The sequence below is a fragment of the Onychostoma macrolepis genome, chromosome 21 (assembly GCF_012432095.1).
Source record: "Onychostoma macrolepis isolate SWU-2019 chromosome 21, ASM1243209v1, whole genome shotgun sequence".
In the NCBI taxonomy this organism is placed as follows: Eukaryota; Metazoa; Chordata; class Actinopteri; order Cypriniformes; family Cyprinidae; genus Onychostoma; species Onychostoma macrolepis.
The window spans coordinates 13,625,386-13,637,879 of record NC_081175.1 but is presented as its reverse complement, the minus strand read 5'-3'; the positions used below and the strand labels follow the sequence as shown (position 1 = coordinate 13,637,879).

The 12,494-nt window shown below is 37.3% G+C and overlaps 1 protein-coding gene across 4 annotated transcripts in view; it reads right to left on the bottom strand.

Moving 5' to 3' along the window:
• gria1b (glutamate receptor, ionotropic, AMPA 1b) overlaps positions 1-11,915 on the bottom strand; it is a 57,385-nt gene extending 45,470 nt beyond the window's left edge. For all 4 annotated transcript variants that reach the window (XR_009268011.1, XM_058758682.1, XM_058758680.1 and 1 more), the window contains exons 1-3: positions 11,544-11,915; positions 11,260-11,394; positions 285-524 (exon numbers count right to left, since the gene is read on the bottom strand). Coding sequence is in view for 3 of the 4 variants with exons in the window: in XM_058758682.1 (XP_058614665.1) it covers positions 285-524; positions 11,260-11,394; positions 11,544-11,673 (505 nt within the window). In the remaining variant the exon portion in view is untranslated. The remainder of the gene's footprint in view (positions 1-284; positions 525-11,259; positions 11,395-11,543) is intronic.
• Positions 11,916-12,494: the final 579 nt, after the last annotated feature.

The following is a 12,494-nucleotide window of genomic DNA, read 5'->3' as shown; positions in this document are numbered from 1 at the left end:
TCATCACGTTTTTCAAACTTTCCCAGCAATATCTTCCAAAGCTCCTAAATCACAAATCACTAAATTATCTGCAGTTCATCTTCATGACATCCTGAGCAACCTTACGGAGTATTACAACATTTTATCACGACTGCAACTGCAGTGGCAATGCAGATACAGGAAAAAAACAAAACAAATAATGAAATATTTACCTCACCCTGAAAAGACTGTGGTAGCACTACTCATAAATTTAGTTTACATTATTGTGCTCTTGAAATGGCACGCTAGCAGGATAAAAAGCCAACCTGAGTCCGAGCTGTACATGTAGACGAACTTGGTCCACTTGAAGTGCTCGACAAGGGTGATCAGAGCATCCTGGAGCTCAGGTCTCAGCTGGATCACGAACTGGTTGTTGGTATCGATGGGGAAGCTGGGTGTGACGAAGCACACGTGCAGAGCGCCACAGAACGACATCAGCATGTTCATGGTCTTCCTGTCATACAGGCCGATGATGGCGTACACTCCTTTGGAGAACTGGGAACAAACTGAGAAGAGTACAGGAGAAGAAATGTAAGATTAATGTAATGGAAATTTGCATTGTTAAATACAATTTGCCAATAAAGTAGGTAATAAATATGGCAGGGGGTTTCAAACTAAGGTCCATGGAAAATTTGATTTTACAAAAGATTTACAATAGAAGGGGTAACACTTTAGAGTAGGGAACACATAATCACCACTAACTATTCATTTGCTGTTTGCAATTAATAGTTAGTAAGGTAGCTGTTAAGATTAGGTATTGAGCAGGGTTAAGGGATATAGAATATGCTCATGGAGAATAAGACATTAATATGGCCCTAAAAAGTACTAATAAACAGCCAATATTCTAATAAGCTACTAGTTAATAGTGAGAACTGGTCCTTAAAATAAAGGTTTTTCTAAACAGTAGGACTATTTAGGCTTGTCAAAGTTAATGTGGTCATTTAAGACATTTATTTAATATTAAACAATTTTTGGAATAGTATTTGTTGTGATATGCAAATTTAGGTTTATATCTACTGGGTAAATTAAATACAAAGAAAAAAGGTACTTAACACAAATGTAAAGTATTATGCAAAAAATGCATAATATTTTTCTTACACACTTTTCTTTTTCTAAATAGTTAAAAAAATAAGTACTTTAAAAAATATTAAAAGATTTAGATGTTCAGGAAGGTCCTTAAAAAGGATGGTCATATTGCATCAAAACTTCTGAAAATCCCTGAGAAAAAAAAAGGAAATGGATCTTTTTTTAATGATGTTTATATATTTTTACTGGAAACAAAACATAAAATACTGACAAACACGAAAAAAAAAAACAGAAATAAAAATCATATTCTTTTTTTTCTTTCTTTTTTTTTTGAAGCGCTGATGCAACTACAACATCAGGAATAAAACATCAGCTCATTAACAATATAAAACACTCATTAGCACAAATATTCAATCAATACCCAGGGATGACAGAAGAAAGCAAGTGCTGGGTAGTCAATACGTTATCTAAAATTCTGTCATGATCACCCCCAAAGCCCTTCTTCCTGAAAAACAAGACCTCAATACGTCTTGCCCTGCATTCTTCTTTGTAATTACAGTGACAGTGAAACCTCCACCCACCAATCATCTCTGCTCCAGCCCCCTCACAGCCGGCTAAACCCCATGTGCTTAAGAAGCACATGGCAATTGATTTTTATTGCAGTACTGCAGAAGGGGGCCTGTTTCATGTTTTTACGAGTCCTTTGTTGCAGACAGTGTCAAATCTGGGTCTCCTCAAGCAGAAAAGCTCCAAAACACTGGAAACACTGAGGTAATGAGTTTTCTACATTTTCACCTGAACTCCTAACTGTATCCTACCTCATTCCCTTTACTTTTATTCTGTAATTATATAAATGTCCCTCTGGGACATTTCACTGCTCCACTGTCTTTTTTAAACCTTTGCATACATTGCATACATTAATAATAATGCAGGTGTTTTTATATATAATTATAGCGCATTTGTAATAAAACACCATATAAGAGCCTCATTTACCATAAATTTCAATCTCAGCGGCTAAAATTCCAAAGTGTTTTCAAGCTAAGACCTTCCATTCGTTCCAGCTAATGTATAATTCCAGGGGAGATTCGTACCATTTGCATTCAGATATGTTGGTTCCCTGGGGCTTTGAGCATGTGAATGAGGGATGTGCCACAGTTGTGACATACTTCAGCTCCAAATCTTCCCTTCAGGCAAGTAAACTTTCAAACCAGCCTCAGAAAACAACTCCAGTAGCAGATAGCTTTCTCTGCTTCTCATCTACTACAGTCGGCACTATTTAAGTCTTAATAATCACCCTCATTGTCCCCTGATAGTGCGGATTGACAAATGTACTGTCGCTCGTAGATGTTTATCTTTTAAAACAGGCGATAAAGAGTCGATGCAAGGCTACACAATGCATTTATCTCAATCATTTGGAAAGATAACGCAAGATTTCTGCGTGCACATCTTCTTTATCAGCATTCTTCATGCCTACCGCAGATAAAAGGAGGGAAACGGCAAATAATTTTTTATGCGGTGCTGGCTGGAAGGAGTATCAGGGTTTGAATCTCTGTGTTGGGGTGTAGAGAGCGTGTGTATGAATGTATAGTTGGGGGAGGGGGGAGGAGAAAACAAGTTTCCTGCCTGCGGTGATCTCCACAATGCTGAAAGATGTTTGTGACAGGTGGGTCCAGTGTGAGTGATCTCGTCTGATCTTCAGTCACTGCAGTGAAGATGAGAGGAGCTCCACTGCATCAATCTGTTCCAGCAGCCTCTGTTCTCCTTGCCTTTGGTTATTGAACAGCTGAGGTAAAAAGCGTGGTTGAACTTATGTGCAGTCCTGTGACATGGCTGAGAAACCAAAATGGTGACAGGAGGCATTTATGCCAGCCATGGTCAATCAGAGATGCGGATTTGTACTGGTGATGTTATAACTGCAATCTGTTATACTGTAGCTGTATGAAAGGATTGTTTACCCAAAAATGTACATTTTGTCATCAGTTACTCACCCTCATGTCATTCTGACCCTTTATTTCTTGTATGAAACCCAAAAGAGACCTTTTACGCAGAAATCCCAACCTTCACCTTGTGTTTTCCTTAGAAAACAAGTGGATGGTTATTTTTACTGACAAGCTCCCAAAAGGACAAAAATAAAGCACCATATAAGTGGTCCATATGACTCATGCACTATATTCCAATTCTGCTAAAGGCATACTATACACTCTAAAAAGTGTAACTGGCAATTGTTACCTTATTTCTACCTAATCTGATTCTTAAAAAATTACTTGTAGTCAATTTGATGCAGTGATAATATAACCACATTTATAAATAAAACCAGTTTAGCTGCTTCCACATTTATTTACCAGACAAAGCTTTTTTTTTTTTACAGTATTTACAGTAAGTTCGCATGAGCAACACCAGAATTTAATTTAATTTAGTGCTAATTTATAAAAATGTAATTAATTTAATTTAATTTAATTTAATTTAATTTAATTTAATTTAATTTAATTTAATTTAATTTAATTTAATTTAATTTAATTTAATTTAATTTAATAAAATGGCATCTTTGGATGTGATGTGTCAGGTTTAACATAAAATAACATCAAATATCGGCACACGTCAAATCTTGAGAGCTGCAACAGAGACGATTATCTGCAGCCAGCAAAACAACAACTTCGGTCGGTTTCTTACACAAATCTATTGCATGTCTTCTGAAGAATATTAAAACTAAATTAAAAGTCTTGGGATGGTAAGATTTTTTTAACAGTTTTGAAAAAAGTATCTTATGCCAAATTGTAAGTAAAATAGTTCTAGTAATATTGTGAAATATTATTACAATTTAAAACAACTGTTTTATTTGAATATATGTTAAAATGCTATTTGTTCCTGTGATGGCAAAGCTGAATTTTCAGCAGCCATTACTGAAGTCTTCAGTGTCACATGATCCTTCACAAACCATTCTAATATGCTGATTTGATGCTCAAGAAATATTTCTTATTATCAATGCTGAAAACCGTTGTGCTGCTAATGTTTTTGTGGTAACTAATATTTAATCTTTTTTTCATAATACTTTTAATAAATAGAATGTTGAAAAAAAAACATATTTAAAATAGAAATCTTCTTGTAAAATTATAAATGTCTTTACTGTCACTTTTGATCAATTTAATGCACCTTTGCTGAATAAAGTCCGAAATTTTCGTCGATCAAAAAAAAAAAAATCGGATCAGGTTCGATTTTCTGCATTTTCGCATCCGTAGCATGCATTTTGATAGGTAAGGATGGGGAATACGAAAAAACGGAAAACACATGCGAAAATTTCGGACTCAGTGTGCAATGACCTTAAGAGTATAAATTTCTTTAATAAAAATTACTGACCCCAAACTTTTCAACACTGGTATGGAAAGTAGTGGATTACTTTTATGGTGCTGTTTTTGCTCTTGGAAATACAAATCACTAACTAGGGCTGTGAGATTAAATCAAAATCTTAAATCAGTTTAATTCATGTTTATTTGTATAGCACATTTCACAATACACATCACTGCCAAGCAGCTTCACAGAAAATAAATTAATGTAATAAAATCACAATGTGAGCAATTTCTAAACCACAGAAAGCATGATTTCTCCGCAACCCCCCTCATGTGCTTGTCGACTGGCGCAGAGCAAGCGAACATTTGCATTTCATTCCAATGAGAGTTGAGCTTCACGCTTGTGCGGAAAAAGCATTGATAACGGCCAAATGTTCAGAGATGTTCAACTTTATGCAAATAGCAAGTGAAAAATGCCAGGTGGCAGCCAGTCCCTGTGAGAGGCAGGTATGACATCTGTCACGAATTTTTGAAATATGCTGATTGCTGATTTACACGCTGGACGTATTAAAGTTGTTTGGACATGTATATACATGGCTGGCCTTTAAATGTTTAAATGTTTAAATGAAATGACACTGTATCTTTACTTTGGGCATTCGGAAAACAAAGTTTGCATCTTTCAATCTTAATTGCTATGGTCATCATATTACCCGTGGCCGTGAGCTGTAAAAAGCACATAAACGTACTTGTATTTACCCATATTCATATTGTATGGTCTGTTCTAAACACATGTTGTTACAGCTTTTTGATAAAGCTCTAAATTAGTTTCTAATTGTTTTTCCGAAATGCATTCATGAATGTAAAATGTGTAAGGAATAGGGATGTAACAATTCACTCAACTCATGAAGCAATACATTTTACGAAGCGATACATTCATATAAACCCCTACTCCCAATTGTATCACGATTCCTTTAACATCTCAACCAACTTAAATTGGCACATATTTTTATTGATTTTCAACCAACTCAGGGTGCATCATTACATCCCTAGTATTGAAATACTGTCTTAAAATTCAGCGAAATTCTAACATTGCAACCCGATCTCATGAAAGTGCGCATCAATAGCACGAGTTTAAGCTTTGATTTGGTGTACTATGTTTATACGCAGAAATTGACTTTGTAATATGCAATGGGTAGGATTAGGGTTGTGGGGTGGATACATAACATATGTATGCGAAAACTGCATCTCATATGCACGCCAACAAATTGCTTATCATATGCATGCCAAAGTCCATTTTTGCATATCAATACCACGATTTTCTGTTTTTATTTTGTGTACTATTTATACACATATTCATGAGACCGGGCTCAATATTAATCTAAAAATCATATTCACAACCCACTTTTATTGTATGGAAAACAGAAGCTTGTTCATTCTGCGTAAGAAAATAATATTATAATAGGGTTTCGCTAATGTCAAAATGTTAATTTTTGGGTGAACTTTACCTTACAAAATGATGAAGAGGTGGCAGCTCATCGCTGAATCCTGTAGCATTAGGGCCCAGCGTTTTACTCAGCGAGAAAATACCTAGATCATTTCAGAGATTACAGCCAAGCGGGCTCTTTTTGTCACATAACAGAATCAGATTTTGTCCCTGGTGTCCTCTAAGTGGCTTGTAGCCTCAGTCTTTGCAAGATGATATATCTGATAAGGTACATTTTTATCACTGTATCATTCCAGCCCAGTGAAGGTCGGGGAGCATGTAGCCCCACAGGCACATATCCTGAAATCACCACAGCTAACCTCAGCCCGCCTGTGCCATTCCCTCTGAACTGCGTCCAGTTGCTAACGGCTAATGATGCTAATGCCATACCCGTCATCTATAATCAACGATGAAGTTTACTGGTATCAAAAAAAAAATCCATATTTCACAATGTTTCATTTTAATTGCATCTAATTGCTGGAAGTTCTTGCTGACGGCTTTGCAGATGAAGCTAACATGGCTGTGTGAGCTATCCTTGGCAATCTTCTTTGGATATTCAGAATATCACATCAAGGCACTCGCTGTCTTTAAAGTCTTCCATCACTTGTATAGAAAGCTTCGAATTAAGGCAACCACACAGGTAAAAGCTCTTCAGCGGTCTATGTGAGTTCCACAGGGAAGACACACAAAACAGTGTTTGTTCCTGAACTCCCTGTGACGAGAGCTTCAATGGGTCTCTTTGGAGCCCGCCTGATTGACATGCTGTGGACATTTGGCCCGACTGCATGTCAACGTGATGAAAGGACTGATACGTGCTGAAAGGAGGACCACGGGACTAATGCCAAGAACAGACTGTCATAAAGGCTTGTGCTATGGCAAAAGCAGAAACGGATTCTTAAAATAATTCATGTATGGGAGAAAATTAATCTGTCCTATTCGCAATAGACAAAAGCCCGTTTGCCAGGTTTAAAATGATGTGATGATGGGGGTTTATTCAACTAGAAAGGCATGAGGACAAACACTCATCGCCATCATGACATGACACTGACTGGTTATTTCAACTGTCACTGGGAGGTCGACGTACTGCATGTAGCTCACTATGCATCAATGCAACTGACAACTTCAACTTCGACATTACATCAAAGGTGCATGCAATTCTTCAGCATTAATATTGTATAGCCATCTTCACGTGGGCTGATGTTGCGTTTGAAAACATCTAAGGGCCAATTCTGATAAACTGTTTACTGTCAAATACTGTGATGCATTTCAAATGAAGGGTGAAATGTAGCCCTGCTTGAAGAGAGATAGTTTGAAAATTACATTTTTGTCACCATTTACTCACCCTCATCCACAAACCCGTGTGACTATCTTCTGCTGAACACAAACAAGATATTTTGAGGAATGTTTCAATTGTTTATATCCTTACAGTAAAAGTCAGTGGGATCTAATCTACATTGACTTTCATTATATGACATTTTTCAAAAATGTGTCTGAAACGACATGAGAGCGAGTAAATGAGCTCACATTCCCCTTCATAAACACTCTACATCGTGGGACCCTTATAAGTGAGCGTTAATTTCTGTAGGCGTATAATCCCATAAGCACTTCCACTATTCAACTTGCCGTTCCTGAAGAAATTATCACTATAGAGGCAACCGTATTCTATGATCTGTCCACTGCGGTCTAATCTTAACTCTTCATTCCGTTCTATATAACACTGTACAGTGTCTTGCCATGTCAGTTCAAGCCCACAATTATCGGAGCAGGTTAAACTCTCCTTCATGTGGTAATTTGGGGAACAATTTTCTTTCTCAGAAGAACACCTGTCCTATTCCAACTAAATATTGTCAGTTCCCTCCTACATAAGTGGATTTTTCACTATAACTCCCTTTGTGGCTCTGCTCCCACATGCATACATCAAAACCCCTGAAAATAATCACTTTGGCTATGATGCAATGAATAATAGATTAAATGAATCTATTTGAGTCGTGCTAAACGGTTACTGTAGCTCTTCAGAGTCAAGGCAACTTCTGTAACCAGTTCAGGCACATATCTAAGAAAATAAGAGTCTGTACTGCTGTGTGTGCCATTTCTGCCATGCATGTCATCTATTTTACAAAGTACTATAACTATGACACCAGATAATGATTCGCAGTAATGAGAACACATCGAGATGCCTTATTCAAAAAATTTAAAGCCTTTACATGTTATACAAAGAAGTACATATTTCATGAGTAAAAGATGACAACGGCTGTTTTTTCTTTGCTCTTATCAGATTATCTGATGCTTTAAAAATTGAGAAATGCTATAATAACATATGAAGTGAACATCCAAACATCTGATCTGGTTTCCAGCATTAAATACAGGAACATATGTTCAGAAATGCATGAGACCGCATTGCATTTGTAGCATAGACAGCTCTGTCCTGATGTAATCCCAGACAACAAGGATATCTGTCAATCAGCAATTGCACTAAAACAGAGGTTCTCAGCCCTGTTCCTGGAAATGGTTGTGGGTGTAAAATGGAGGGGGCTACAGGAACAAGGTTGAGAGCCACTGCATTAAAACAAGAGTTGGTTAGAGGCTCTTTAAAGGAAAACGACCATCTGAACCCCCTCGAAATCCAATCACAAGTGACTCACAGGAGACTCATCTGAGCTGCATGTTAATACCAAGTGTAAACAGTTTTCAGTCTCAGCTGATCACTTATGATCAGATCACTCTAGATGGAAATACCTGACGTAAAGAAAGCTTAAAACAGCATCATTGTGGAAACAAGCACATTATAAACATGCTGTTTTTTAAAAGTATTTTAATATTTTCAATTGCTGTTTAATATATCAATGGCATTTTTAAAGGAATATTTCACACACAAAAAAAATAAAATTTGCAGAAAATGTACTCACCCTCACACCATGCAGGATGTAGATGAGTTTGTTTGTTCATTGGAACAGATTTGGATACATTTTGCATTACATCACTTGCTCACCAATGGATCCTCTGCATGGGTGCCGTCAGAATGCTGATAAAACAGCTGATAAAAAAAGTTATCCACATGACTTCAGTCCATCAATTATCATCTTGTGAAGTGTCAGAAACAAATCCATCATTAAGACAATATATCAAAAAAGGTCCATCCCCTGTTGTTTTCTCACATCAAACTGTTTTGGAAAGTTTTTGCTTGTAAACAGGTGCTTGATCTGTGCATATTTCTCTCCTGAATCAGATGAGATGACCTTTTCACTGGAGAAAGCAGTATTATGGATAGAAGACTTGTATTTTAGCTGGAAGCAAATGTTTTTAAGTTACAAAAAGTCTTAATGATCATTTTGCTTATTACAAACACAGCTTGTTCCTTCACAAGATATTAAATGATGGACTGGAGTTGTCTGGATTACTTGTGGATTATTGTGATGTCTTTATCAGCTGTTTGGACTCTCATTCTGACGGCACCCATTCACTGCAGAGGATCCATTGGTGAGCAAGTGATGTAATGCTAAATTTCTCCAAATCTGTTCCAGTGAAGATACAAACTCAACTACATTTTGGATGGTTTGAGGGCGAGTAATTTTTCAGCAAATTTTCTTTTTTGGGTGAACTATTCCTTTAACCTAATCAGTCAATTATTTGCCAATTAATGGCCAGTGAAAAAAAAAAACCTGGCTCAAATGGGCTTGAAATTATAAACTACTGTATTGTAATTATAGTGGGTTGGTCATTTTCACTCATAACAATCAAAAGCACATCTGAAGACACAGTTATCCTGAACATATCAATCAAGAAATAAAAACACTGATTTTCTTTTGTTATGTTTCTTATAGCCCCGTTCATTGTTCTCTTGTTCCGGTTTGTTCTTGCAGCAAAAGAGGAAAATGATCAAATTATAATCAAACTGAATTTCGTTACACCTCCTGGCACACAAACTGCTCTAGTGATCTCAGGTTTTGTTCTGGGAAGGTGTATGTAGCGATTAGAGGATAAGACAGCAGCCATGCACAATCGCCCTGATGAGCGAACTCTCAGCAGATGTAATTAGCTCCATATAATTACTTTCACACTTCCCTGTGACAAGAACATACAGACTCAGCCCTTACTTTGTGTGTTAAACTTCCTTTGATAACCTCCCTCTAATAAGACCCTCTCCGATGTCACCCTATAAAAATGCCCTAAGGAGTCCCCTAAAATGGAAAACATCGCTCCAGCCCCAGTTTCTCTGCTCAGCCTCCAGTAAACAGCCTACTCTGCTTTGAGGCACTGAGACTCACTTAAAAGGGCACCACTGATGTGTACATGAGAGAGGTTTGTCACACGCACTCATTTGGGAAAGACTATAGCACATATGAACTTTTCAGGATGATCAGTCTAGTGTCGAAATATCTCAATCATCTGACATCTCTTCTCTTCATCAAAAGCTGTTTGCATGCTAAGCATTATACAGTGTTGTACGTCGCTGGCAGGGTTGAACAAACATGGAAAGGTTGTCTGTGTCAATCTCAGACATCAAAGGGCAACATTTGTGACTGACAGCCAGCTGAGCTAGGGATGAGGATGTTTTCTCTGTTCGGCTCATCTAAAAATGTTCATATTAGCAATGTAAAGGATGCATTTCATATTCTATCTCATGACAGAAAATATGCTGTCAAATCTGTAAATACACTGTGAAAACAACATGTTAAATGTAACAACTGTGGTGCCATAAATTTGCAGAGAAAGGTTGTGACGGTGCTTCGGGCAACGTTTCAACAGAAAAAAAATAAACAGACTAAAATAATAAGGCGGCAATAAACAACATAAAATGCATATCCTTACATAACTGATAACGAAGAAGCATAACTATTTGAATAAAATAATCAAATGTAATGCACCACACAGGGACTTCTAGTGACTTCTAAAGACTAGTATATTTGTAAATGTATAAAAGTAAATGTATTGTTTTGCACCATAAATAATGTCCTGTTAAACCAGTTATTTTTTACTGCAAATTAACTTTTTTTCCATTATAATTAAAGTGTGTTTATTTCATGAAGGACACATAATCTATTTTGTAAACGGGCACGTGGTCATGAAAAGGGTGAAATTAAACAAGCCACTGTGGCAAAAGAAGCATTTGTAAATGTGAAAACACACCACTGGCTTGTGTCAAATTCAACCTCAGGTATTCTAGGACATTTTGCCAGCTTTGCAGTTCCACCTGACATCTCGACGTTATTCTTGACAGTAATCCAGCTGGGTTTAAGACTGTATAAGTGAAGGCACGTTTACAGCAACAAAATGTCTGAGGCTCTCCTACTTCGCTAAGCCTAGACTGTTTCACTGTACATCATGTGCAGAGTCGTACAGAAATTCAGCAAAGCAACAAGCGTGATGGAAACAGGTCGTGCGCACTGCAGAGGTTTGGTTTTGGGAAGAGTAACAGACCTCTGAGAGATACATTAATACAGAACTTACAGGCGTATGTCATGGCAAAGCTGCTCCCCGTGTCCACCATGTCCACTTGTGGTACCAGTTTAGGAACATCATTGTGTTGAGAGAGCGCGAAACGGAACACGTCGTATTCATGGGAGTCGGTTGGAAACAAACCTCCTGTCGAGATTACAATAAAGTCATTCAGGAACAATAACACGTACATGGAATATTTAAACCCAAATGGCTAACTGTACCTCATCCTGTTCGACGGAAACTTTAAATCACTGTCAGGACACGGTTATGAACAATAGCCGCTGAGTACTCACCTATGTTGATGTTACTTGGGAAACTTGAACATGAACACAACCCAAGCAAACCGGTTAAGAGTAAGACGAAGCTTTGCCACATATTTCCGTTTGCATTTGAGAAACTGACAAAAAGCCAAATGCCAGACATATATCCCAAAGTCTTTGTCTCTTCACTCACACTGAGCCCATAGCGGTAACACAGCCAGCAGAGCGCAGTGAATCCCAGTCAGTCCTGTTGGTAATACCGGTGGGTGACTGAATAAGCGTGTCTCTGACAGCCCTACTTACAATGAACACACTCTCTGTAGTGTCAGCAGAAGAAAGAAAACGCGGATCTTGATCGCTTTCTTAAGACCATCACCGCGCGCTCCCGGTAGGTCGTTACTCTACTCAGAGTAGAAGAGCAAATGACTGGGTAAACTTGAAGCCGTGCGCAGACTGTACCATTTTATAGCTGCTTGATTTCTCCGATTGTTATGCTAAATGTAGCTATGCAAGAATATACTCTAACCAACATAAAATATCTATATTAAGAGCACTAAATGGGAGCCTGGAGTGTGATAAACAGTTAAAAGCTTATGAGCAACAGAACATTAAATGGGACGGTTGCTGCAAACGATGTTATCCAACAAGAAAACAAACACAGTGATTTAAACACCGCATCTTTTTCTGTATATGGGTCAATGACAAGTATAAATATCAAAAGGTTTAAAAACGTACAAGTTCTTAGAAATATATTATTACGCATTAACCCCTTAACTGTCACTCACAGTTTTGAACACAGACATGATAGTGCACTATCCAAATAATTTTTTTATAATTCATGAATGAAAACATTTTCCAACCTGATTTTGATGTACCATTTCCATGGTAATGCAATGTCTGATTTTAAAATGGGTTACAAAGGATGAATTTTGAGATTTTAACTTTTCAACTGATATATAATTTCTTATGATTTCTAAAGCGTGA